We start from the raw sequence: 22,913 nt of genomic DNA, 5'->3' as shown, positions 1-22,913 counted from the left end.
CCCGAGGAACTCGGCTTCAACAGTATATTCTGAGGGGAGAAATAGAAAATGAGTTCTCGGTGCTCCTCTCAGCGCCGGCACATTCAGTATGGAGGGGGAGGGGAGGGGGTAGAGATAGAGAATGAAGGCTAGAGCGCAAGATAATGGAGCACCCTTTGAATTAGTAATAAAGGGGGGGGAGCGCTCAGTTCATTTGTCGCTCAAGGGGCTAAAAGGGAGCGGTAAGGAGGGGAGGGGGAGGGAAAGATAAGGGGGGTGTGTCTGCTCACTGAATAAATTTCTGAGGAGAAAAACAAGGCGGTTATTCTTAAGTGCGATTTTTTTGTTTTCGCATGGATGAATACAGGATTATTAAAGTGAATTTTGTGGTGAATATAAGTCGTTGATCCGACAAGGGCCCAGCAACACGTTTTCTTATGAAACGATGGCAAGAGGTTGAGCGGGATGGCCAAGATAAAGATAGCGGGGAAAGAGTGACAAGAGGAGACGAAAAAAAAAAATACCCAATCTTGTCAGTTTCGGAGTTAGCCGCCCGCCCAAAAACCAACCCCAAAAAGCTCAGGCCAGCGGAGCCTACAACCTTGGTTGTGCTAGTTTCTTTTGCCGATGCGGCCCTTTCCCACATCTAACTGCAGGCGAGGCAGCGACAGGGACGGGCAGGCGTCTGGCGAAAAAAGGGAGGGCGCCATCCGAGCATGTCGCTCCACCCTGCAGCCGGGATGTGGAGGGGGGCAGGGAGGGGGAGGGGGGAGGGTGAGCGGCTGGGCGAGGCAAGGAGCTCGCTCCTTGGATGATTTTAGATTAGCTCCGTGACTTTCAGGTATCTTCATTTTGTGTCTCTTACGAGAGCACCAATCGACCAAGGAGAAATGAGCTAATAAATTTTTCGTACTCGGTTACTCATTGCGTTACCCCATGACCCCACAGCTCTGATGTTTTGACGGCTACTGGGAGAAAGTAGGGACTTTCGCGCGGGAGATTTAAGGTTAATGCAGCAATTAAAAACTGGCCTTTCGGAGAATTAGCAGTTTATGTATATATATCTATATGAATTCACATACACAACAAAAAGTTTACAGAAATGGAGAGGAAAGAAAAAATAAACACCCCGGCGAACTCATTCTCAGCCCCACACTCCTCCCAAGGTATCATTCGCTTTCGGAACTGTTGAGGAACTTAAAACGAAGTAGCAGCTCGCCCTTTGGGTTATCCTCGCCAGCCTTCTGGCGAATGTGCAACGATCGGCGGCGTTCGACCTCAATTGCCGTTTCTAACACCCCGATGCGATGCAGCCACTGGGTTACCGACTCGGCATGATGTCGCTTCTCCTCGTCAGGCGGGAAAACCTAATGGCGGGCACAAGGGAGGGAGGGGAAGAGTAAAGGATGGGAATAAACCAGACCGTAGGATAATCAGTAAAAGGAGAGACCAAAAATCACACATGAAAAATGCCGAAAAGCAGCTTGCCTACCTCGGAGAGCTGCTTCGTGTATATCCATTTCTCACTCGAGTCTAGCATACGCTGTATGATTTGACTCATGGTGGAACCTGCATTTCCATCGGGATAGAGCAGTTTGCAAAGTGTGCTCATCTGCTGCACAGCATGCTCTCTGGAAGACTGGAGCTTAGGGATGACAGAGGTAGTGACCTGCAACATTAATTGTTTCCCAAATAAATACGGCACGTTAGGATTTGGCTCTGGTGAAAAAGCAACGCAATGGGATTGAGCTAGTGCTAAACCTACCTGCGACTGACTTTTGCGGAGCTCTGTGCAGAAGCGGGTGCACACTTCCGCAAGCTCCCGTACAATGATCGTGTCTTGGTGTGGGAAGGAATGATAGGGAGGGATAGGGGCTAGTTAGGGAGGGTTCTGAATGGAGGGTCCAAATGCGAGTCCCACTCACCATCTGCAAATTCGGTTCCGATGATATCGTCAAAATAGCGAAGCTGATCAGAATAGCGACGGAGTTTGGCTATGGGTAATCGATATCTTGAGATCAATCTGCTCAAAAGCACCACGTGCAAGGTAGAATTGTTCATTTACCATCCACGCCGTCTGAATCCGGTACTGGAGCCTCGATTTCCGGTTTGGGCTGGTGCGACGCCGTTGACGAATCCATCTGTTCTAGTTCATGTTGTTGTTCTTCAAGTTGTTTCTGAACATGCTCCAGCTCTCGTTTTAGATCCTCTCGTCGACGTTGCGACGCGGCTGATTGGGCTGAGTTTGGCCGCTTCTTTGGCTATATTTTATTAACCGCGCATAGGTAATTAAACGAGAAAACTGCAATCTAGTAAAAGATGTACCTACCGTTGTCTTCTTGATGTCTGTCTTGGTGGGCTGTCTGTTCAGCAAATTACGGAGCCGAAATTGCTGTCAAAAGGCAATTGGGAAGGTCAGCTCCCATCCAATCCTCATGGAAGTGATCTGTGTTAAAAAAAAGAAACCTTTTCTTCGATGTCATCCGACCGATTCTTCAGGAATTGATTCAGCTGATTCTTCTTCATCCGTAGGCTTCTAAGTTTCTTATTCTGAGCTATGATCGGTTTGGTTGCGCTCTCATGAGACTCTTGCTGCTCCTTCAGTCTTTTGCTCTTCTTCTCTGCCTGTGGATATAAAATAAGAGGTAGAAACCACCTTGCCGTCTCATAGAGCGCTAAAACAATAAATTATTCACCTCGGCTTCAAGCCGCTCCAATCGAAACTGCAAATACCCAATGTGTTGTTCAACCTGGCCCAGAATGCGCTGGATCTGCGGTTCAAGCTCGACGGAGAGGAGATTCTGCGCGTCTTTGATGTCATTTTCTGTCACGAGCTCACAGTGCCTTTTGAATTGGATAACATTTTTCAGGCATCGTAATTCATGGATCTCCGCATCGAGACGGTGGACTGACGCCTGGGCCTAGGAATGTGGGAAGATCACATCATGACAGAGATTAAATTTAGCATGCACACCAATGAATATCATTGAAATATCTTACAATGTCAGTGGTGGAATTTAGGCGAGCAACGCACTGTTCCAGACTGTTAAGGGAGGCGGAAGAAGATGGTGGGCGCTGAAAGTTCATTATGGATGTGTTGGCTCTAATGCTGGCCATCTCTCACTGAAGAAACGCGAATAGAAAACGGGTGCTATGGTGAACACGATCAAACGCGTAAAAGGTCGGTAATTTCTGCGCCTCAGACTCTATTTCATCACTTGTTTCCATTTTAATACTATTAAATACATTCAAGGAACCCCTCTCAAAATCGCTATTAAGAGGAAATTAACAAAATGTCTTCCACGTAATAACTCCAGAAATTGGATGAATTATATTGATGGTATTTTACAATACCCGATAATATTACAGATACAGGTAACTTATAAAATTCAAAATCCCAACATTTACGAAACAATGAGAAACTTGGGCATGGTTATCGTGAGTGTAATAAAACAAAAAAAAAAATAACATGAGGCAAAGAGGACAGCAAAAACGTTAGAACAAGCAAAAAATAACTTAGGATTGTAGAAGAGAGGGTCTCAACACACCACAATATCTAAAATGAGCCGTGGCGTCAATGGTCCTCGCTCTCTTCGTCCTCAAGCTCCCGTAACATGGCTTCCAGCTCGCGTCGCTTCTCCGCTCGTATTTTGCGCGCTTCCTCTGCTGAAGCTTTAGAGGAAGTAGCCGATTTGCGAGGCGTGGTAACTGCACGTGCAGCCTCGGCCACCCTGGTCGAGGAGGCCACGACGGCTGCACTGGTGACCGTGACTGCTGATGAAGCTAACCATCCAGCCCAGCTGGTGACCGTGTCGAGGCTAGAATTTTGGGAGGGGCCAGATGGGGCTGGATCGTATTTTCTGGACGAGCGCTGTGGTTCAGTGAAGCGTGGTCCCTCAGTCGACGGAGGAGGGATACTAGAGCCAAATGTCTGGTGGGCGATCTGGTCCGCAACCAAGTGCTGCCCCTATGGTATATCAATTCAACGTCATTGTGTTAATATAATCCAGTGGTTGGCCAAAAACAAAAAGAGCGAAAACTTGCTTTAACTAGCGACTCAACCGCAAAGCGCTGCAGAGCCGTTAGCCCCTTGCGTCCTAAATCTGCCCCTTTGCGCCGGGCGCTCTCTTGATACTCGGCTAGAGTTTTGTCTATTTCATGCTCGTGTTGTGTGAAATAAGGCTCTACCACTCTGCGATAGAGGAACACCGATCCCTAAATAAGCAAAAATAAAATAACATTTAATGTTGCGCGCGATAGATCTAACATTGAACGAAGTAAGATAGCTTACCTGCGTCTGCGGTAAGATGAGCCATAATATGAATAATAGCTTGATTTCATAGTAAAACGGAATCCTATAGCCACAGTGTCAATCCAGATATCCACTTCACCTTAATATATCACACTCACCAAAACACGAATAGGTCAGCAACGGATTCCGCGATCCCAAATAGGCCCACCACAATCCAGTACATCAGCCAAGGTGAGAGGGTTTCTAGGTCATTGTGTTGAACCGCTTTATAGGATGCATACGCAGGGTAACATTGGAGGAGGAGGGTGCGTACGAGGGAGAAAAGGAGAGAGTGGAGCATTTTTACAAAAAAAGAAAAAGAAATCGGAAGGGATTGGAAAATTTAGATGCAAAAGATTAATCTTGTCTGATCAGCGAGTAGCCCTCGCTTTTTCCAAATGTCATGTCTTTAAGTGAGAAAAAGAAATAGAAAAAAAAAGGTGGTCAGAAATCTTGTGACTTGCAAATGGAAAAGCCTTTTTTGAAATCTTGAGGACTGAAGTGTCTGTTATTTTCATATTTGCACCAAGAATGGATTTTAAGGGAATATAGGCAAACCTTCTAAGTGAGATTAAAAAAAAAATACATCGTATGGCTCGCTTAATAGGTTTTCAATAAAAGTATTAGAAAACCAGAGGAAGAAATCGAATATATTCGTAGCTACATTTTAAGAAGATAATAAGACTCCATGATATACCGAGATTTAAATACCTATCTATCGAGTCGAATAGTGAAGTCCAACTACTAATGGACCAAGAACGAGTTTAACCGGAGGCAACCTTCTTGCTCTCCTTCACCTTTGAGCCGTTGGTCTGTAGAGCCTCCTCAATTTTGCGCACCACCTCCTGCGCGGCAAGCGGAATTCGGGTGCCAGGCCCAAAGATGGCGGATGCTCCGGCATCATAGAGAAATTGATAGTCCTGCTGTGGAATCACCCCACCACACACCACCAACTTATCGCCCGCTCCCACCTTTTTCAGCTCTTCGATGAGCTGTGGCACCAGAGTTTTGTGTCCGGCTGCTTGCGAGGACACTCCTACAACGTGCACATCCGCATCAATGGCCTGACGAGCAACCTCGGCAGGAGTCTTAAAATAATAGAGGTCAGCTCCGACATTTTCCAAAAGTGAGTCGCAGGATGGCGTCTAAGTCTCACCTGGAAAAGGGGACCCACATCCACATCAAACCCGAGATCCGCAAACGCCGACGCAATCACCTTTGCCCCGCGGTCGTGTCCATCCTGGCCCATCTTCGCAACAAGCATACGGGGGCGACGACCCTGTGCGCGAGTGAAAGCGTCAATCAGCTCCGTTGTCTTGGTGACCTCGTCCCGTGAGCCATACTCGGATTTGTAGGCACCGCTGACCACTCGGCTCGAAGGCATGTGTCGGCCCCATACCTTTTCGAGGGCATAGGAGATCTCACCCACGGTGCACCGAAGCTTGGTCGCCTCAATAGACAACTCTAGGAGATTGCCTTTTCCTGTGCGAGCAGACTCGGTCAGAGCGTCAAGGGCGGCTTGTGCTTTTGTCTCATCTCGAGATTTGCGGATCTTTTGAATGCGTGCAATCTAACATAAAGAGGTGCAGGAATACCCCATATTAAGAAACATAAGAAGGAGAAGAGGGGGGGGAGGTACAAACAGGCTCTTACTTGTGAATTTCGCACTGCAGTGTTATCGATAGCAAGCACATCCACCTCATCCTCCTTCTCCAATCGATACTTGTTGACTCCCACAATGGTCTCTTGGCCACTATCGATACGCGCCTGTCTCCTTGCCGCACTCTCTTCAATCTTCAGCTTAGGCATGCCACTTGCGACGGCTTTGGCCATACCACCCATGGCCTCCACTTCCTCGATCAGTTCGCGTGCAGCCTCATACATTTGATTCGTCAGAGACTCCATCATGTATGAGCCTCCCCAGGGATCTGCAACGCGAGGAATCATCGCCTCTTCCTGAAGAATCAGTTGAGTATTGCGTGCAATGCGCGCACTGAACTCAGTGGGAAGTCCAATGGCTTCGTCAAGGGCATTCGTGTGCAACGACTGGGTTCCACCGAGAGTGGCAGCCATGGCCTCAATGGTCGTCCGAATAACATTGTTCTACATGGGCGCAAAATTTAGTAATTATTCAAATGACTGGATTTATTTCCCCAAATAAATAGCACTTACATATGGATCTTGCTCAGTCTAAATAAAAGAGAGGTAAATAAAAAAAAAGTCGAGTCAGCCAAATTTATCCAAGAAAAAAAAGACATAGAAACACTTACAAGACTCCATCCGGAAGTTTGACAGTGCGTGCGCAAAAGGAGTGATTTAGGGTTCTTGGGCTGGAATTTTTCCTGAATAAGATGCGCCCACAACCGACGTCCAGCACGCATTTTTGCAATTTCCTAAAATGATTGTAAATAGGTCAACGTAAAAAGGCTGGACACATGGTTTAGAGAGCCCCTACCATATAAAAGTTCATTCCAATTGCCCAAAAGAAGGAGAGTCGCGGCGCAAAGTCATCTACCGTCATCCCAGCCCGGATACCTGTCCGGACATACTCAAGACCATCGGCAATAGTAAAAGCCAGTTCAAGTACGTTGTCTGCACCAGCTTCTTGCATATGGTACCCACTAATACTAATACTGTTGTACCTGGGCATGTGCTATTGCAACTCTGTTTAATAAAAGCGCGGAACAAGAAATAAGAAAAGGCAAAAAAAAAAATACCTTGGAAGTAAAGGCGAAAATATCGGCGATAATTCTCATCGACGGTTCGGGCGGGTATATGAAAGTGTTTCGAACCATGAATTCCTTCAGAATATCGTTTTGAATGGTTCCTGAGAGGTCCTTGTATTCACAGCCCTAATCATAGGCAAGAATGAGCTAAACGGACTGAAAAACGAGCAGGGAAATGGAGAAATGACGAAACCTAACCTGTTCCAGCCCAGCGACAATGTACATGGCAAGAATTGGCAATACTGCCCCGTTCATGGTCATGGAGACGGACATCTTGTTTAGAGGAATCCCATCGAAAAGAATCTACACAATAGAAGGTTCTAGCACACAGCCCAAAACAATCCATTTCCCGTCCTCAAAATTACCTTCATATCCTCTACCGAATCGATAGCTACACCCGCCATTCCTACATCACCTACTACACGCGGATGATCCGAGTCATACCCTCTATGAGTCGCCAAGTCAAAAGCAACAGACAACCCTTGTTGACCAGCCGCCAAATTTTTTCTATAAAAGCGGTTTGATTCCTCCACAGTACTGAAACCGGCATACTAATGGAAATAGAATAATCAATAGAAGATATTGGATAGTTTGAAAATATCACGCTATTCACCTGTCGAATAGTCCAAGGTTTCGAAGTATACCTAAACGAAAAAGGAGGGGAGTGGGGTAGGGAGTGTAATACAAATAAGCACAAGAGAATAAGCGGCAATAAAGGCACTTTTTCAAATTAACCTACATAGTGGCATATGGTCCACGTGTGAACGGATATTTTCCCGGGATTTCAAGTGCAATGTCTGCGGTGTCATCTTTAGTGTATACTGGTTTTACTTTGATCCCCTCAGGCGTGTGCCAAATGAGCGTCTCGGGATCCTTTCCTTTTAGCTCTTTTTGGGCCATCTTTCTCCATTCCTCATTCAAGGGGAGCTTCGGCTCTTTGACTGTACTGGCAAACTAAGATTGTAAAATAAAAAAAGATAATACAGAAGGAAACAATAGAATTAATTCCCGTGGATTAGGATCAGATTGAGTGATGATGAATTCGATTGCCGTCGGTTCCTGCGCGATGGCATTTTCATAACAAATACTTACTCTCAACTGACCCCATCGTAACGCGTATTTCACCAATCCACTTCTAGCTAGCCTCTCAACAGTGTACTGAGGCATCGTCCTTGATGAAATTATGAAAAAGGGCTGCGATGTATTTTGGATGAGTGATGAGAGTAGTGCTCAAAGGCTAGAGTCGAGCTATTGACCGAATCGATGTCGATGAAAAACAGCTCCCCCGCGTATTTCTTTACAATCAAGCGTGGGAATAAGTATCGGGATTAAAAAATAAGCGGGAAAGTGCAAATAGACGTACAATCTGCCTCTGTGCATACGTCTGATTTATATAAAATGCTATTGCACCCTTAAATATACATTGAAAAACCGCCCTCTACTCTCTGCCTTGAGAAACTATTACACGCTAATTATCCGAGGTCCACAATGGACTCTCGATATCTCTACCTTCACATGCCAAAATTCAGAGAATCCAGATGATTTAACTTATTGGGGCACCCACTAATAAGAGCTATCCACACTAAAACAATGTTTATACAGCACTTCTCTTGACCAAAATTGCAGGGAAATACGACGACTATGAACAGTCTTCATGTTTAACTCCAACATAAAAAAATCTATTTAAAAAAATGCCGGATCCCGGGATCGAACCGGGTACCTTAAGATCTTCAGTCTTACGCTCTCCCAGATGAGCTAACCCGGCTTTCCTTACCGAAATGTTACGAGATAATTGGTTTTTGTACGGGGAAGTCACAGAGGCAGTCACATAGACATTCAGAAAGCGCGATATCATAGGACACTAAGATGGAGACTCTTGAAACACAGATTGGTGACAAACATCATCACTAGCAAGTGGACAGGAGAACCTAATATTTGCAAGCGATGCAGAACCAACGCAGTGGAAACCATTAGCCATGCTTACCTGGAATGCCCGGCCATAAATCGGTTATGGCAAACGGTAGACAACTTCGTATGCCGCATTCTTGGAGTGAGAGCCCACGAGTCAACCAAGGAAGACAGACTATTTGGAACAGACTACAAAACCATGGGCTACCAATGGGAAGTAGTGTCAACGGTCCATGATGCAGCAATTTGGATCATCTATCGATCAAGATTATCGATGATAATGGATAACGCACAACCAAGTGAAATAGCGCTCGCTGAACAACTAGGTCACGAAATGCAAAAAAATCGTGAGATCCAAATGGTGGTCAGCGTCCATAAAGGATAAGAAAGAAGATTTCCAAGAGCTTTGGTGTAAGGGAAGTTGGATACAAGTCCAAGGAGACGAAATATCCTTCAACCAAAACACTTAGCTCCAATACGACCTTGCCGAATACTCTACCACCCGCATTCTAGTTTTCCTTTTTTTTTCTTTCTATATTAGTCCATATTCTTTTCCTCTCTTGTATAATACCGTCCTTGAAAAATAAGATGGTATTCATACGATCAGCCACTACTTACATGTATTTCTCCTGACAAGGCACTATACTAACTTAAAAGGATACTTTTCAATAAAGATCCATAAATCCCAAAAAAAAAACAGAAAGCGCGATATCTTTCAAGTAGAGCAGCCAATAGAATTGATTACCGCTACGTTGCCGACCCCTCGTGGTTACTCGCCGGCCTCATGGTTACTCTTATACTCCCTCATGGCTACTCTTATACTCCCTCATGGCTATCTTGTTGATGTTGATTGATACTTTGTTGTCTTATCTATCTCATCTTTGAACACCAGTGAGAATTATTCTCCTTTGATCACAATTCTATTTAAACCCTTCGTTTATTTTAATGTTCAACACCAATTCCCTGAATTATTAAGATAAATCTCTTATTTTTATCAAGATCCGGATACCCCTCCACACAAACCTCCTTACGCCCGTAACATTTCTGTTACGGGAATGTCGGTATTTCTTACAGACAGTCAAAACTGCGCCACTTAAGTAAAAAAAAACTTCTTTTCAAAGGACAATGGATACATGCACAGAGAAAAAAAGACGAAGAAGGGTTCAAGCAAAATTGGGGAAAGAGCTCGCTAATCCAGATCAATGACAGCCAAGAAGTAGCCTTCGATTTCGAGGAAGCAAAGAACACATAATCCGACATTTCCAAGCACTCTGACAGGACGTTTCGTCGGACCAATTATTGGCTTTACGCATAATCTCAAACGATTGCAGCCATCCAACAGGGTCCTCTCTAGGTGTACCATACCATGGTGTCGGCGTTGCCACTCGGTGCTCAGGCCCTCACGAAGCAGTTGAACTCAGTATTGGGTTGATTGTTGAAGTTCATCAGGATTTTATGTCACTGATGGTCTCTCATGCCCCACCAAATGTTACCTGAATTTAGCGGTATGCCGTGAAGATTTGTACGAAAGGATACAAAACAAAGATTTTCTTATTAAAAAAAGAAAATAAGACAATAAATTTCAAACTATTACTCGATATTCAAAACACTAATCCGCCTCCCTTTTTCATGAAGTATAAAGCCCTCCCCTTACATACCAATAAAACTATAACAAGATAACGCAAAGAAATCTCAATTAAAAGCCTTGAAAAGAAAAGAAATTTCAAAGGAATTAGGATATCTAGCATTAAAGTTTAACATAGTGCATAAATTGGTAAAAAGAAAGCTTTTTTTTATGGCGCTGTTATGACTGTCTATATGAAATACCGATATTCCCGTAACAGAAAATTCCGTTGCCTTTCATATATAAAGCACAAAAATTAAAGAGATTTTCTCTTTGCTCAGCGTGAAAATATTTCCCATTAACTTTGAATATTCTTCTCTTGTTTAGCCATGGTAGACAGCAAGGGACGGTGGATATAACCTCTTGGTGTTTCAGTCGGAGTACCAGCTAGAGAGATCTGACTTTTTTCGACCTGGCAAAGAAAATAAAGATAGAAATTAGTACGCAATTTTTGCTATCACTTTTTTTTTATACATCATTTTCTGCACTACTGCTGTACCATGTCTTTAAACTATTCTTCATATTTCCAGGCGGGTCAGGGCAGTTATTGACTTTGTACCTCTAATTTATTGCGCTCCTAATAATTAACACATCGAAAGAGGATGGTTTACAACGTCGAGGAAGGGGGCCCTCTTTCTCCTCCCTCCCCCCATTTTCATTTCCTCTTAAGTTTCATTAAGTTCTTGCAAGAGAATAAAGCAATCCCTTTTTCCATGTAATGTGCCAATTTTCATTAAACGGGACGCACAGCGTCGGGAGGACGATAGGAGAAAACACAAAACATAGAGAGTGGTGAGGCGGTTGGCCATAATGTTATCATTGATAAGCCAAAGTAATTTTGATACATAGCATTTATTCCATAACTGTGTTTAAACAAAAGAGGAGGTGTGCTAAAAAAAAAAATAACGTCCATTGTTTATATAACTTGATGCTATAGGAAGAAGTTACAGAAAGTAAAAAAAAAAGAGTCCAGAGTATCGTGGATTCAAGTATCCAAAAAAAGAGCATATATGCGTATGTATAAGTATATGTATATAGGGATAAAAACATACAGAATATGAAACGAGAGTCCTATACTTTTGTAATTTATAAATAATTCGACAAGTCCAGATGAATGAAAAAAACTTAGCACATAGAATGAAGCGTCTCAGAGTAAAGTGTACGTGGGGGAGGGGAAGGATAGGGGGTATAAATATTATGCATAGGGGAATATGAATATAAGGTATGCTAGGGGTTATCAAATAACAGGATGAAAGGCCCATATGAGTAGGGGGGGGGAGGATATGCTATGGCTAGGAGAAGAGTATTTGCGTTTGTTATTGATTATCATTTCCTTCATTTTGTAGGCACTAGACTAGTCCTGTATTGGCCTGGGGAATGAGAGAGACGAGCCACATGCTAACTCTGGGGTGCGCCTTCAGGAACTGGAGCAAAAGCCAGAGCGACACCGCTATTTAAAAGGTGGGGGTTAGGACTTTTCTCCTGCCGATAAATACGATCAAAGTCGATGTCAAAAGACTCACCCATTAGCACGGGGACATAAAGCCAGAGTAGTTTCTTGTCATTCAGAATACCAGGGGCCCGCTTCGCCGTCCCAAGCTTGTCTCTCTCGTGGTCGTCGATCTCCGTGCCACCTGGCATGGCGGGGGCGTGCGAAATGGGCGGGGCAGCGTAGTTGGGTCGACGTTGGTTACTAGAGCAGGGGGGAGTGGGGAGGGGGTCCTCTTTCACTACGAAGGAGGGAAGCGGCGATGGCATTTGCTTCCGGAGGGTAGTCGTGGCGGCGGCCGCTTTAGCAGCCGTGGCTTCGGCGACAGGATGGGACGCCGAAAGCCAAGCAGGGTATCCTATCATGGACCAATACCAGTGCTGAATGGGGGCCACAGGGGAGGAAGAGTCTAATTTTGAAGCCACGGGTTGGGCGGGCATTCCCTCATTCCACATGTTCGCCAATGGGTCCTTGCCCGTCATGGAGCCTGTGGGAGCTGGGACAGCAGTAGCGGGGGCCGCATCTCGATACCCCATCTCTTGCCATTCATACTTGATATCGTCTTGCGCGGGCGGTGTCACACGGCGAAACTTGGGCGGTATGAAATTTTCAAGATACCGTAGATATTGCATATACTCGTGGACGTCCAGTGAAGGCATCGCGACATGTGGCACGTGAGGGTAAGGCAAACTTTTGAGAAAAGGGATGTCATGGTTGCCTACGGAGGCCGCAGCTGTCAGAAAACGCTGGATTTTTTTGCGCAGATAGCCGGTGGCAGAATCTTCTCCATCAGGAGGAATTGGGGTGGCACGGGCGGCGCCGGGCGCTATAGAGTTTACTTCCGCTACCACCTCGCCCCTTGGCATTCTCTCGTCTTCGGTCTCCCCCATGTCCTGGTAATCGTCCCCATCCTCATCCTGTTCTTCATGCAATTCCGTCGGGCTGTATTCCCTTTCTGGAAGGGACCAGTTGAGGGCGGGAAGGGAACCCTCGCGCAACAGTCTGGTAATTTCATGGAAGTAACGAGAGCGAGAGAGATCGACTGCGCTTCGCCCGCATGCCCTCAAATCTGTGCGGGCCCCATGGGCCAGCAGAGCCCTCACCACGTCCACGTTTCCGATCCAAGCCGCAAAATGCAGCGCAGTGAAGCCGCTGCGATCGCAAGCATTGAGGTCGCAGCCAAGCTCGGCGAGCCGGTGGGTAAGGCGGGCGTACCCAAGCAGGGCTGCAAAGTGCAGCATGGTATGTCGGGTTTGTGCATGCCGGAGCGACATGTCTACACCCCCCCGGCCGCCTCTCTCGGCATGGGCAAGCACTCGCAGCACCGCATTCTCTGAAAATTGGATACGCCCCACCGCGTCGCCACCAGAGGCAGGAAAGCCTGATGAGCTGTTGTCTTGATTCGCCGCCTGTGCACTGTTCACGATTCGCAACGCTATGTCTCGTGCACTCTCCACATCGCCCGTCAACTTCATGTTCAAGCACTGGAGAGCGAGCTCCATTAGATGATAGTCAATCTTCTCATCTTTATACACAAAGTACACGGGCTCCTGCTCATGCTCGTCCACGGGCGACTCCTTGAAGGTCACCTGAACCGGGCCGGGGGTAGGCGACGGAGGCAGCACGCAAATAAGGGCGCTCGACGACCAGAATTGAGTGGCGAGCGTGGGGATGTCCCCAAACATGACCGTAAGGCCCTCGTAGAAGCCGGTGCCCAAAACAGACACCTCGATTCCTCCAAAAAGCGGGCCCTCCACCGGGATCACCCGGCGCAGAACAGGGCGTGTTGTGGTTCGCCAGTCCAATTGCGCCTGCGTATTGAACAACGAGGTGACCTCGGGGGCAGACTCGCGTCTCTGCAACGAGAGAACCTGTTGTTTCCGGTGCGAAAGGCGACGCTGGCCAAGCACCTGGCGCGGGCTTGTCTGCTGCGATTTTTGCTGCGAGGGCTGATTTTGGCTTTCCCCCACGGTGGTCACATAGGGAACGGATCGTCCAAGCGGCTGCTGTTGAGCCGATTGACGACGTTCACGACGACTGCCTGGGAGGGGGGTGCTCAGCGAAGCACTCTCTGCTAGTGAGTAGGGCGATGTTTTGGCCTCGCCGGGATGGGTGCTGGGCGGGGAGGTCGTGTGCTCCTCGTCGAGCACCGAGCGGGGAGATAGGGGCGAGATGGGGAGAGCATCACGATATGAGTACTGAGGTGATTTCATGTCGGAAAACTTGGAGAGCTCCCGCGACAGAGAGGGCAGGCTATCGGGCTGGTTGCGTTGGCGACTTGCCTTGGCTTTGGTTGACTTGTGGTCGTCGGTAATCATAATTGGAGGGGAGCGCCCCATCGCCACCGTTCGTCCCCATCTATCGCGGAGACAGAAAACAAGTCTACTCCGAAGTAAGCAAATGAAAATATGGCGTGTTAGATTCTCCAGTGAAATTAGATAAGAACACTACTCGGAGTATTCAAAGGAAAAGATAATTACAAAAATCCAATTTTTTCATTATGGTGCCTACAGTAGCAGGTTATCCTGGCCGGAATCGTAGCATCTCCCGAGTCGAACTCGACCAGCTCGGGACAGTTGAAAATGATGATTCGATTTTGTTCGAGAAGCATGAGCTGCTCGTCGCTCAGCTTCATGTTATTACTGCTATCGCTCTCAGTGGTGGTGGTGGTGGTAGGGGAGGAAAGTGGGGAAGAAGGAATCGAGCCGTTCTTGATTTTTCCATCTTTTTTCCTCTGCAATCGTTTCCGCTACACAGGAGAGAGAGAATGGGCATCACATTAATCAAGTGCCTCCAATGGTTAGGGAATATGGCAGGAATACGCTACCTCACGTTTCACACAGCTAGTACAGGCAATAACTCGTCTGTTTGGATCGTTCGCGCATACTACCGTCACCTCCAGATTAAGCACAGTGAATTCATCGAGATCTGTAATCTCCACTTGAATCGGAAGAGAGTGAGGTGGCAATAAAAAAAGTCAATCAAAGGGTAAAGGAGGAGAAACTTTATCTTCGATGAAGGCATACCGTTTTTTTGCGTTTTTCTTGTCTTTTCTTTGGAGACCAATTCATAAGGAAGTCGGACATAACTCCACGTTCTCACCACTTTCTCATCCCCATCCATTAGCTGAAGGCACAGTTTGATCTGGGTTTCGACGCGTGAGCGAGCCCCTGTTTGAGGGATATTGCATACGCGAATAGAGAGGCCTTCATATTGTTGTGGCGGGGTTATAAGGCCTTTGTGTACACTACGGTGTTGGTCATAACGAGAAAGAAACAGTGTGAAGGTGCAGATTCAAAAAAAAAATTAGTTAAAAGAAGAATATCCTTACACTCTAGATGGAAAACCCGATAAGAGATATTGTGTTCCTTGCCCGTCCCCATTTCCGTCATCCATAAATTCCTCCTCTTCTTCGTCCTCGTCCTCGCCGAATCCAATTATATCCTCATCCTTCACCCGTGTATCTTCGCACTCCATATAGAGAATTCGTTCATCCAATGATGAAAATGCATCTAGTTTAGCCCCTTCAATAAACAAGTTCTCCTCTTCATATGACTGCATGGTGAAGCCCTGAAATGTCATGTTGGCGGTGGGGCGTTCTCCAGAGGAGGTCGGAGAGTCGCAGCTGTTTTCTTCAGGTGAAGACGGCCCGCTTAAATCATAGAGCTGTGGGGTTTTGGCGTCATCGTTGACGCCGGAAGAATAGTGCTCATCGAGGAATGCTGATAAGGGATCCATTGATATAGGAATCCCTCCAGGAACGAACGCGTAGCCCGCTTGATCCAAACCACGGTCCCTATGCTCTGACAATGGATCCTGATTATTTGGGGAGGGATTGTTTATCTCTCCCTAACGGCTGAGTAGTTTAGGATCGCTCCGATTTTGGTGGCAACACTATAAATGCCTTGCGTATACAAATATATATATATATATATATATATATATGAAAAAAAAGATGCAACAATATCGTCCGTGGGGGGGATGTCCACTTTTTGCGGAGAGAAGGAGCAGGCGACAGAAAGCCAAGGGAACCAATCCTGCTAGTCAAGGCCGAATGGCAGCATTAATGGCCAGGAAATACCGGAGACAAAGAGCTAAGAGAAGAGGAAAAAACTGAGACCAAACATTGCCGTTCCTCCCCAACAAATGAAGCGGGCGAGGACATAAACTTTTTGAGATTCATTGCGCGTGACAGCTGACTCGGCCACCGTTTAATTTTTGGATTTTTTTTTTTCGATGAGGTTGAGCAGGCTAGGGCAATATTACTCAATCAGGAAGGGAAGCAAGCGTGTCAAGGACGCATTTGTTAAGATGCTTGCATCATCCTTCTCCCATGGGCCGGCTCTCTCGCCCAATCCTCCCATCTCCCTCTCCGGGCTTCTCCGCCCTACTCGCCCACCCGGGGAGGCTTGACCCCGTCCTAAGGCTTGGTTGCTGCATGATAAAGATTCAGCACAACGCGGCAAATGGACCGCCCTCTTGATATTTGCTGCATCAGCACCTGAATAACCTCCTGCATTTCTTGACAGAAAACATTCACACTGTTGCCCAAACAGCCTAGTGGGCCGTTGGCAAATATGCTAGAGACATTATGGCTGCAGCATCCCGGGAATTAAGAAATAAAAGAAAGTGCGGCCTGATATATAGAAAGAGGTCAAATAGGAAAAAATAACCAATAAAGTATGAATAAGATAGCTAGAGAGTTAAATAGAAGAGGGAATGAGGAAAGGTAAATAGAGATCTAAAAAAAAAATTTTTTTTAAAAAAAAGCCAACAAAAGCAGTATATCACAAAAATAAATTAAAAGTTAGGTCTAATATATACACATCTATTCTAATTGGGATTCGATACGACGGAGATGTTAGTGCTTTTCTGATTCCGGCCTACTGTTGGCTGGACCTGCCCGAGCGTTGGCGGTTGATTTGCGTCTACTTCCCCCGTGAGAGTCTTCATCATCACTGAGTATATCCATCTCCAAGATATCCGCCATTTTCTTGCGGCGTTGGCTGCCAAAGCCCTCGGGGGATCCCTGGAGATTCGAGGAAGAGGGGGAGTGGCTGAGATTGCCAGGGGCAGAGGCAAGTCTCTGTAATTGGCGGTTTAGAATAAAGGGCGACGAGGGTGAGGCGCGACTTTGAGAGAGCATGAAAGGGGCGTTCAAGGTGGAGGTCGGTGAAAAGTGATCCGAATATGAGGCTCGGCCATCGGCCGCTGTGACTCCCGGAGTAGTAGAGGGCTTGGATGTCTGGCCATCCAACGGACGGTTCTCTAGAAAATGCATGGACACGAGGGTCAGTTCCAATCCGCGGGAGGAAGAGGTAGAGTCAACAAAAAACGATGCAGCTACCTCCATCAAGCCCTCTGTTTCTATCGGAAAAGATTTGTAGAAATGCGGCGATATCCTCACGTCTTTTCGTCTCGAGGAACCACGTCCCCGCTTGTGATTTCAACACCCCTCTGCAAGGATCATCTGTCATATGAAAGGAGAGGGCGGATGCGTGGAATATATGCATGCATTTAGCCGATCCATCCGGCATCCTACGTAGTATCATCAGCACATCGTATTCCTTGAGCAGCATAAAGCAGACCCGTCTCCATGGAAAGAAGGGCCTGCACCGTTTCATGAGGAAATTCCACCTAGACAGCTGGTGGGGACATCGGGACGTTAGCGAGTTGATCAGAGATTAAAAGCGCATGCAGTTTCTCCAATTGCTCTCCACCATTCCCAACCCTTACCTGTACGTTCTTTGTCCACCGCTGGTCCACGGGACTCTGCTTTGGAGACTGCTCCCGGGGAGTTGCTGCTGTGGGAAGGTGCAGCTCCGCCAAACTGCCCGTTGCAGTGTTTACCCTGGTGCCCTCTGAGAAGATGAACCTACTTGCAGGATCGTTAGGATCCTCAAACAGCATTAAGCTGTCTGACACACGGCCCGACGTAGTCGACCCTTCAGGATCCCGGGGCGGCCATAGGAGGAGCCTCACTTTAGTGACAAAGAGGAGCAGTGTGGTGGCCACGACGCAGATCAAGACGACGGTGGTGCGCAAGGAAAACTGGGCATAAACGCCAATATTGGGGATGTAGACGACGGGCAGCAGGATGATCGTGGGGATGGAGACTAGATACACACAGAAGGAAATGATGCGGCTCTCATTAAAGAAGGAGTGGACCCCACGGGTTTTCCACGCAAGATAGATGCAGCACACCAACAGAAGCGCATTGAATCCATAGAGCAGGGTGAGCATGGTGATTTGCAAGGGCGATGAGGCCGAATTGCACACCTGGGAATGCTCCCCGGCAGCGGTCGTGATCATGGACGGCTTCGGATAATCGACCGCCATCCATATCGTTACGAGGACCTATCAGTGGCCATCGTTAGCCCAATCTTCCGTCAACCCTTCGGCCCATAGAGCAGATAAAAGTTGATAGACTCACGATTTCAAACGCCAGAATCGTACCACCAAACATCAGTAGGTTCTTGTCGGGGATGGCCTTGTTGATAAGCAGCGGGTTTTCTATCAGAAGGTAAAGAGAAGGGAGGGGGTGAGTCGCACGGCACCATCCACCAGAAGCCCATAGCTTTCCAATGCAGCATCGCATTCACCTACCAAAGATCTCGTATATCCGATAGGTTTTTGCAAGCAGCATCCCAAACACCAGCCCAAAGGAACAGGACAAGACATAGGGCAGCACGATGCATTTCCAGGGACTTAGCTGGCCCATGTAGAAGAACACGTTGGTCAGCGCCAGCATCAGCCCCAGCGCCATCAGTCCCATGAACAACGGGCTCGAGGAACGCACGACCAGGTGCTCCCTGAACCGCCATATTACGGCCATGAGCCCGGCCACCGCACAAAATACAAGCAGGGTCAACACGATGAACACCACCCCCGCCACCGATCCATACTCAATCGTCACTGGGGTCACCGGCTCGGAGCAGTCCCCGGACAGGACATTTTCGAACTGGCTCGGACACACGCACTGCTCGCTGGGCGCATGAAATGCGCCGTCGGTAAGGCAATTTCCGTTGGCACAGCCGGTGTCGCAGGGCGAGCGCCCATAGAGGGGTTGGCCGCCGAACGTAAAATCGGTGCGCAGGATCTCGAGCACCCGCTCTCTTATCTGGGGGACCGGGCCCACGAACCGGCTCTGCTGGACCACCTGCAACGCATAGGGGTCGGTGTAGGTCCACCAGATGTAGCGCAGGGTCATGCGAGCGATCTCCTCGGTGGTCCAGTTGCGCCGGTGCATGATGTAGTAGGTGAATCCACAGATGGGGTAGGACGCCTCGCCCGGGCCATCGATCAAGCTGGTGGTGAAGGTGGGAGACTGGTAGAGGGCCTCTTGGAAGTCGTTCATCGCGCTGCTGATGCTTGTGTTGTTGGGCCAAGTGGGGCGGCCCTGGCGGTTGATGACCATCGCGTGGGAGAGGCCGTTTTCATGGGAGTCGGCGTCGTCCAGATACCCGATGGAGTAGTTGAGCGCATAGATGAATTTTGCAACCCCGCTGTTCAGGGGGGCCGTGATGTCGATGCGTGGCCATTTGGGGAGCTCGTTCGAGCCGATCGTCCTGGCCCAGTCGGGAGAAAAGGAAGACAGCGCTGCAGTGAAGAGCTTTGTTGTTCCACTGGAGTCCTTGCGAGCAACCAGTCGGATGGGCTGGTCGGGAAGCTATCGTATACAGATGTGAAGGTGCAAAAAACGCATCCATGGAAAATTGTTTAGTCGAACGAATGATGAATCAATGTGTAGACAGGAGGGAAAAAAAATAAACACTCGAGTTGCCGCATGAAGTAACATACCTTGAATGTAGGATTGGCCTGTTGTATCATTGGATGCGACCAGCTGAGGATGGTCCCGTTAAAGATGCCAACAATGGCCTCCCGCGATAATTGCAGTTGGTAGTTGGCGCTTATCATCTCGGGGACGTTATATGCAATGGTGACTGCACCCGCAAGCACCGGCAACATCTGCAGATCGCCGCCGGCTGTGTAGCTCGACTCGTTCAGCATGGACTCGCTCCCAGCGAACTCCACGATGCCAGGCTCGAGAATGGCCTCGATTCCGGCCACGCTGCCTCGGGCGTCGTAGCGAACCTCCACACCCTCATTTTTCCGCTGCTGGTTGTATGAGACGGCCCACAGGTTGTATATGCTAAGGGGGAAACTCCCGCCGACGCCCAGCACCCGTGTCATATTGTCTCCAACCCGCTGGGCACGCTTCGACACATGGTCTAGGGTATATGCATAAACCAAGAACATCATGTTAATCACCCATACCGGAGCTCTACACCCTCCCCGGGCCCAATATGGCCGTCCTCACCTCTACCATAGCACACCACACAGCACGAAAAGAGAGCCAGAAACCAGAGCCTCAAGAGCCCCATCGAAATAAGAGGAACAATGGAGGTCATGACACCATGGGATTAGGGCGATGAATGAAAACCGGGTAGAGGGGCCCAGAGGGAAGAGGGAAGCAGCAATGGCGAAAGCAGCATGCAAAGGAGCGCTGAGTGTGCGAAGGAACCGGGAGGCCTGCCCTGCGGAGAGCATGATAAAAAAAGACCTCTTGTCTTTACCAGAATCTCTCCCTGCCGCACGCCCAATCACCGCCCGGCTTTGGCCCAAACTGATTGAACGACTCGAGGGCACGTTTTTCAAGGTGTGGCCCTGAGTTTGAAAAGTACGTAGTATTGCATCAACACAATATGCCCGGTTTCACGCCACTCATCCTACTTCGCTTTTTGCGCCCCTGACCACCCGCCCGCCCTCCAGGCGCTCGATTTTGGCGGGCCGCCTTTCCCTGCTTTCCCCAGTTCAGCCAGTCTCTGCCCCTCCCTGCTCAAATGACATGTCTCAGGACGATGTTTATGTAACTTTTGGGATTTCAGAAATCTCTTAAGTGCGCTTTAGAAAAGACGGGTGAATAAATACAAGGGGTGGACACACAACGTAAAACGAGATATCAGGGAATAATGAAACAAAAACACAAGAAGAAAATAATAGACAATAAAAGAAACCGCAAATGACAAACCTGAAGATCGTTTAGGAAAAAAGCAAAAAAAACAACGAACAATGTAAGAAATAGCAACGACAACCCAGAAATTAGAAATTGATGCTATTCGAATAAATAACTAGATCCATGCTCTATTCGTTCGCTAGCGCTTAAACCAGGATTTAGAGCGCTCCTCAGGCGCCACCAGCTGGACCGGTACTGTCGGGGTGCCCTTCCAGGCGAGCTGGGCGTGATCGCCGAGTTTTCTAGGCTTGATACAGTGGCGCACGGTTAGGAGAAGGCCCAGAACAACGCAGATGATTCCCACCGCGAGATAGGCGAATCCGATGAATATATTACGCCCGCCGAGAACGTTGACACTGGCAATGACAATAGACTTGGTAGCCCCGTATTTTCTCACATCATAGTCTAGCAGGGAGAAAGAGGGGGTCAAATGAACATGTGTGGGGAAAGCCAAGCCAGGTCACACTTACTCATATCAATTTGCACCCGGTACCTTCCCGCCACCATATCCTCCGCATCATTGCGGCCATAGAGCTTGCGAAACGTGGGGAACGGGGCTGTGCGGATCCAGACGATAAAGTGCTCGTCCTCCGTGATGTTGGGCGGGGGGAATGCGCTTGAATAGACACCTCCGGGGTAGCGCAAGGACCAGTTCGGGGGCGGAACACACGCATCCGGAGAGTATCCTGTGTTTCCATAGCGCCTGATATCGGAGGGCCAGGCGATATTTTTGCTGCTGAACCGGTAGGTTGTGTTGGATTGGATGCTCGTCTGAGGAGCCAGCGTGAAATCGCCAATGGTGTCGTTGAACATGGAGTTCGCAATCAGCCCACAGGGATAGTATGGCTTGTTGTCTGGGGACTTTGCAACCTGCACGCATGTCTTCTCGAGGGTCGTCACGGGCACGGGGTCGCCCTTCAGCTGGTTGAGATCGATGCTCTTGACGTAGCGCCGGTGATTCTGGTAGAAATTGGAAAGGCGGTAGTAGAGAAAGACGGGAGCCTTGATGTCGGCGGGAAGGACGAAATCGATGGTGCAGCGCGAGACTTTCAGGTTGGGCGGGAATTTGGGGGAAAGGGGTGGCTGGTCGGGGGTGCCCATGTATTGGGGGGGCTCGGGCAAATCGGATGCGAAAAATGAGCGGCGGAAGGAATACGACGATATTGGCTGGAAATTCCCAATGGAATCCATGCAGTTGGTGTAATCGATGGTGAGGGCTGCTACCTATTTTGTGGATTGAGGATCGTGAAGTCTTCCGAACATCATCTTCAGCAACCACGGTCCACTTACCGTGCTACTGCCATAGAGCAGGAGGCCTCCGATGGGCGCAAAAATGATGCCCACGATGAACAGGGTTGGCAGCACCGCCTTGGGTGTCAGAAGCGGCTGCCACGCTCTTAATCGCTGCTGCTTGAATGCAGTGTCTAGGAGAGGGGGAAGCAAATTAGTCAGAGCAAAGCCGGTGGACATGCGGAGATGGAAACCATACTAGCAGGCTTCTTTGTCTTTGGCCCGCCTTCACTCCCTGTGCTCGCCATCTTGTTGGAGTCTTTGCGAATGATGAAGAGAAACGAATGGCAGGCAAGATCTCCTAATAACGCGCCTAGAAAAATCGAGCAACACAAGGTTGAGCCTGGGTTTGAATATGTTTCGAGAAGCAAAATTTTTTTCCTTCTTTAAAAGGAACAGCAAAAATGCAAGCTGCAGCGCACTGTGAAATGCACGGGAACGGAAGGATTGGCCCAAGGCATTGAAGGGGGGAGAGGCTCCCTCGATGAAAAATGACCGTGTCTTTAATCCGGAATCCGGAGTTTGGCGATGAAGACGCGCGCTTGAGATTCTCAAGAGAAAAAAAAACGGTCAACGTGCTAAGCCAGCTT

General features: G+C 48.1%; 7 protein-coding genes and 1 non-coding gene across 8 annotated transcripts; 1 reads left to right on the top strand and 7 right to left on the bottom strand.

The window, feature by feature from the left end:
• Positions 1-1,148: 1,148 nt before the first annotated feature.
• On the bottom strand, positions 1,149-3,066 carry VTP21DRAFT_9289 (uncharacterized protein; the record flags this gene model as incomplete). The annotated part of the gene is made up of 9 exons (XM_069400229.1): positions 1,149-1,346; positions 1,472-1,648; positions 1,745-1,818; positions 1,905-1,973; positions 2,045-2,240; positions 2,309-2,371; positions 2,446-2,604; positions 2,676-2,900; positions 2,980-3,066. 9 exons carry the CDS (start codon positions 3,064-3,066, stop codon positions 1,149-1,151), a joined length of 1,248 nt encoding a protein of 415 aa, XP_069254177.1.
• Positions 3,067-3,553: 487 nt separating this feature from the next.
• On the bottom strand, positions 3,554-4,571 carry VTP21DRAFT_9288 (uncharacterized protein; the record flags this gene model as incomplete). The annotated part of the gene is made up of 4 exons (XM_069400228.1): positions 3,554-3,946; positions 4,024-4,194; positions 4,271-4,334; positions 4,390-4,571. The coding sequence occupies 4 exons, from the start codon at positions 4,569-4,571 to the stop codon at positions 3,554-3,556; spliced, it is 810 nt and encodes a 269-aa protein (XP_069254176.1).
• Positions 4,572-5,034: 463 nt separating this feature from the next.
• VTP21DRAFT_9287 (uncharacterized protein) lies at positions 5,035-8,163 on the bottom strand (the record flags this gene model as incomplete). Its single annotated transcript, XM_069400227.1, has 12 exons — positions 5,035-5,358; positions 5,427-5,840; positions 5,924-6,373; positions 6,443-6,460; positions 6,541-6,663; positions 6,726-6,923; positions 6,988-7,122; positions 7,195-7,299; positions 7,362-7,547; positions 7,610-7,640; positions 7,736-7,950; positions 8,089-8,163. 12 exons carry the CDS (start codon positions 8,161-8,163, stop codon positions 5,035-5,037), a joined length of 2,274 nt encoding a protein of 757 aa, XP_069254175.1.
• Positions 8,164-8,688: 525 nt separating this feature from the next.
• Positions 8,689-8,761, bottom strand: VTP21DRAFT_t48. The gene has a single exon. It is a non-coding gene; the product is annotated as a tRNA-Phe (tRNA).
• A 13-nt stretch (positions 8,762-8,774) lies between these two features.
• Positions 8,775-9,289, top strand: VTP21DRAFT_9286 (uncharacterized protein; the record flags this gene model as incomplete). Its single annotated transcript, XM_069400226.1, has 2 exons — positions 8,775-8,797; positions 8,884-9,289. The coding sequence occupies 2 exons, from the start codon at positions 8,775-8,777 to the stop codon at positions 9,287-9,289; spliced, it is 429 nt and encodes a 142-aa protein (XP_069254174.1).
• A 2,588-nt stretch (positions 9,290-11,877) lies between these two features.
• VTP21DRAFT_9285 (uncharacterized protein) lies at positions 11,878-15,755 on the bottom strand (the record flags this gene model as incomplete). The annotated part of the gene is made up of 6 exons (XM_069400225.1): positions 11,878-11,978; positions 12,052-14,399; positions 14,498-14,766; positions 14,845-14,957; positions 15,044-15,264; positions 15,349-15,755. 6 exons carry the CDS (start codon positions 15,753-15,755, stop codon positions 11,878-11,880), a joined length of 3,459 nt encoding a protein of 1,152 aa, XP_069254173.1.
• Positions 15,756-16,878: 1,123 nt separating this feature from the next.
• VTP21DRAFT_9284 (uncharacterized protein) lies at positions 16,879-20,428 on the bottom strand (the record flags this gene model as incomplete). Its single annotated transcript, XM_069400224.1, has 7 exons — positions 16,879-17,285; positions 17,365-17,662; positions 17,754-18,374; positions 18,451-18,530; positions 18,624-19,686; positions 19,818-20,248; positions 20,338-20,428. 7 exons carry the CDS (start codon positions 20,426-20,428, stop codon positions 16,879-16,881), a joined length of 2,991 nt encoding a protein of 996 aa, XP_069254172.1.
• A 744-nt stretch (positions 20,429-21,172) lies between these two features.
• On the bottom strand, positions 21,173-22,571 carry VTP21DRAFT_9283 (uncharacterized protein; the record flags this gene model as incomplete). The annotated part of the gene is made up of 4 exons (XM_069400223.1): positions 21,173-21,438; positions 21,504-22,257; positions 22,324-22,457; positions 22,523-22,571. The coding sequence occupies 4 exons, from the start codon at positions 22,569-22,571 to the stop codon at positions 21,173-21,175; spliced, it is 1,203 nt and encodes a 400-aa protein (XP_069254171.1).
• Positions 22,572-22,913: the final 342 nt, after the last annotated feature.

This window comes from Calcarisporiella thermophila, assembly GCF_041956535.1.
Source record: "Calcarisporiella thermophila strain CBS 279.70 unplaced genomic scaffold VTP21scaffold_5, whole genome shotgun sequence".
NCBI classification, from domain to species: domain Eukaryota; kingdom Fungi; phylum Calcarisporiellomycota; class Calcarisporiellomycetes; order Calcarisporiellales; family Calcarisporiellaceae; genus Calcarisporiella; species Calcarisporiella thermophila.
Note: the sequence above shows the minus strand (reverse complement) of the source record. Positions and strands in the feature narration are given on the sequence as shown.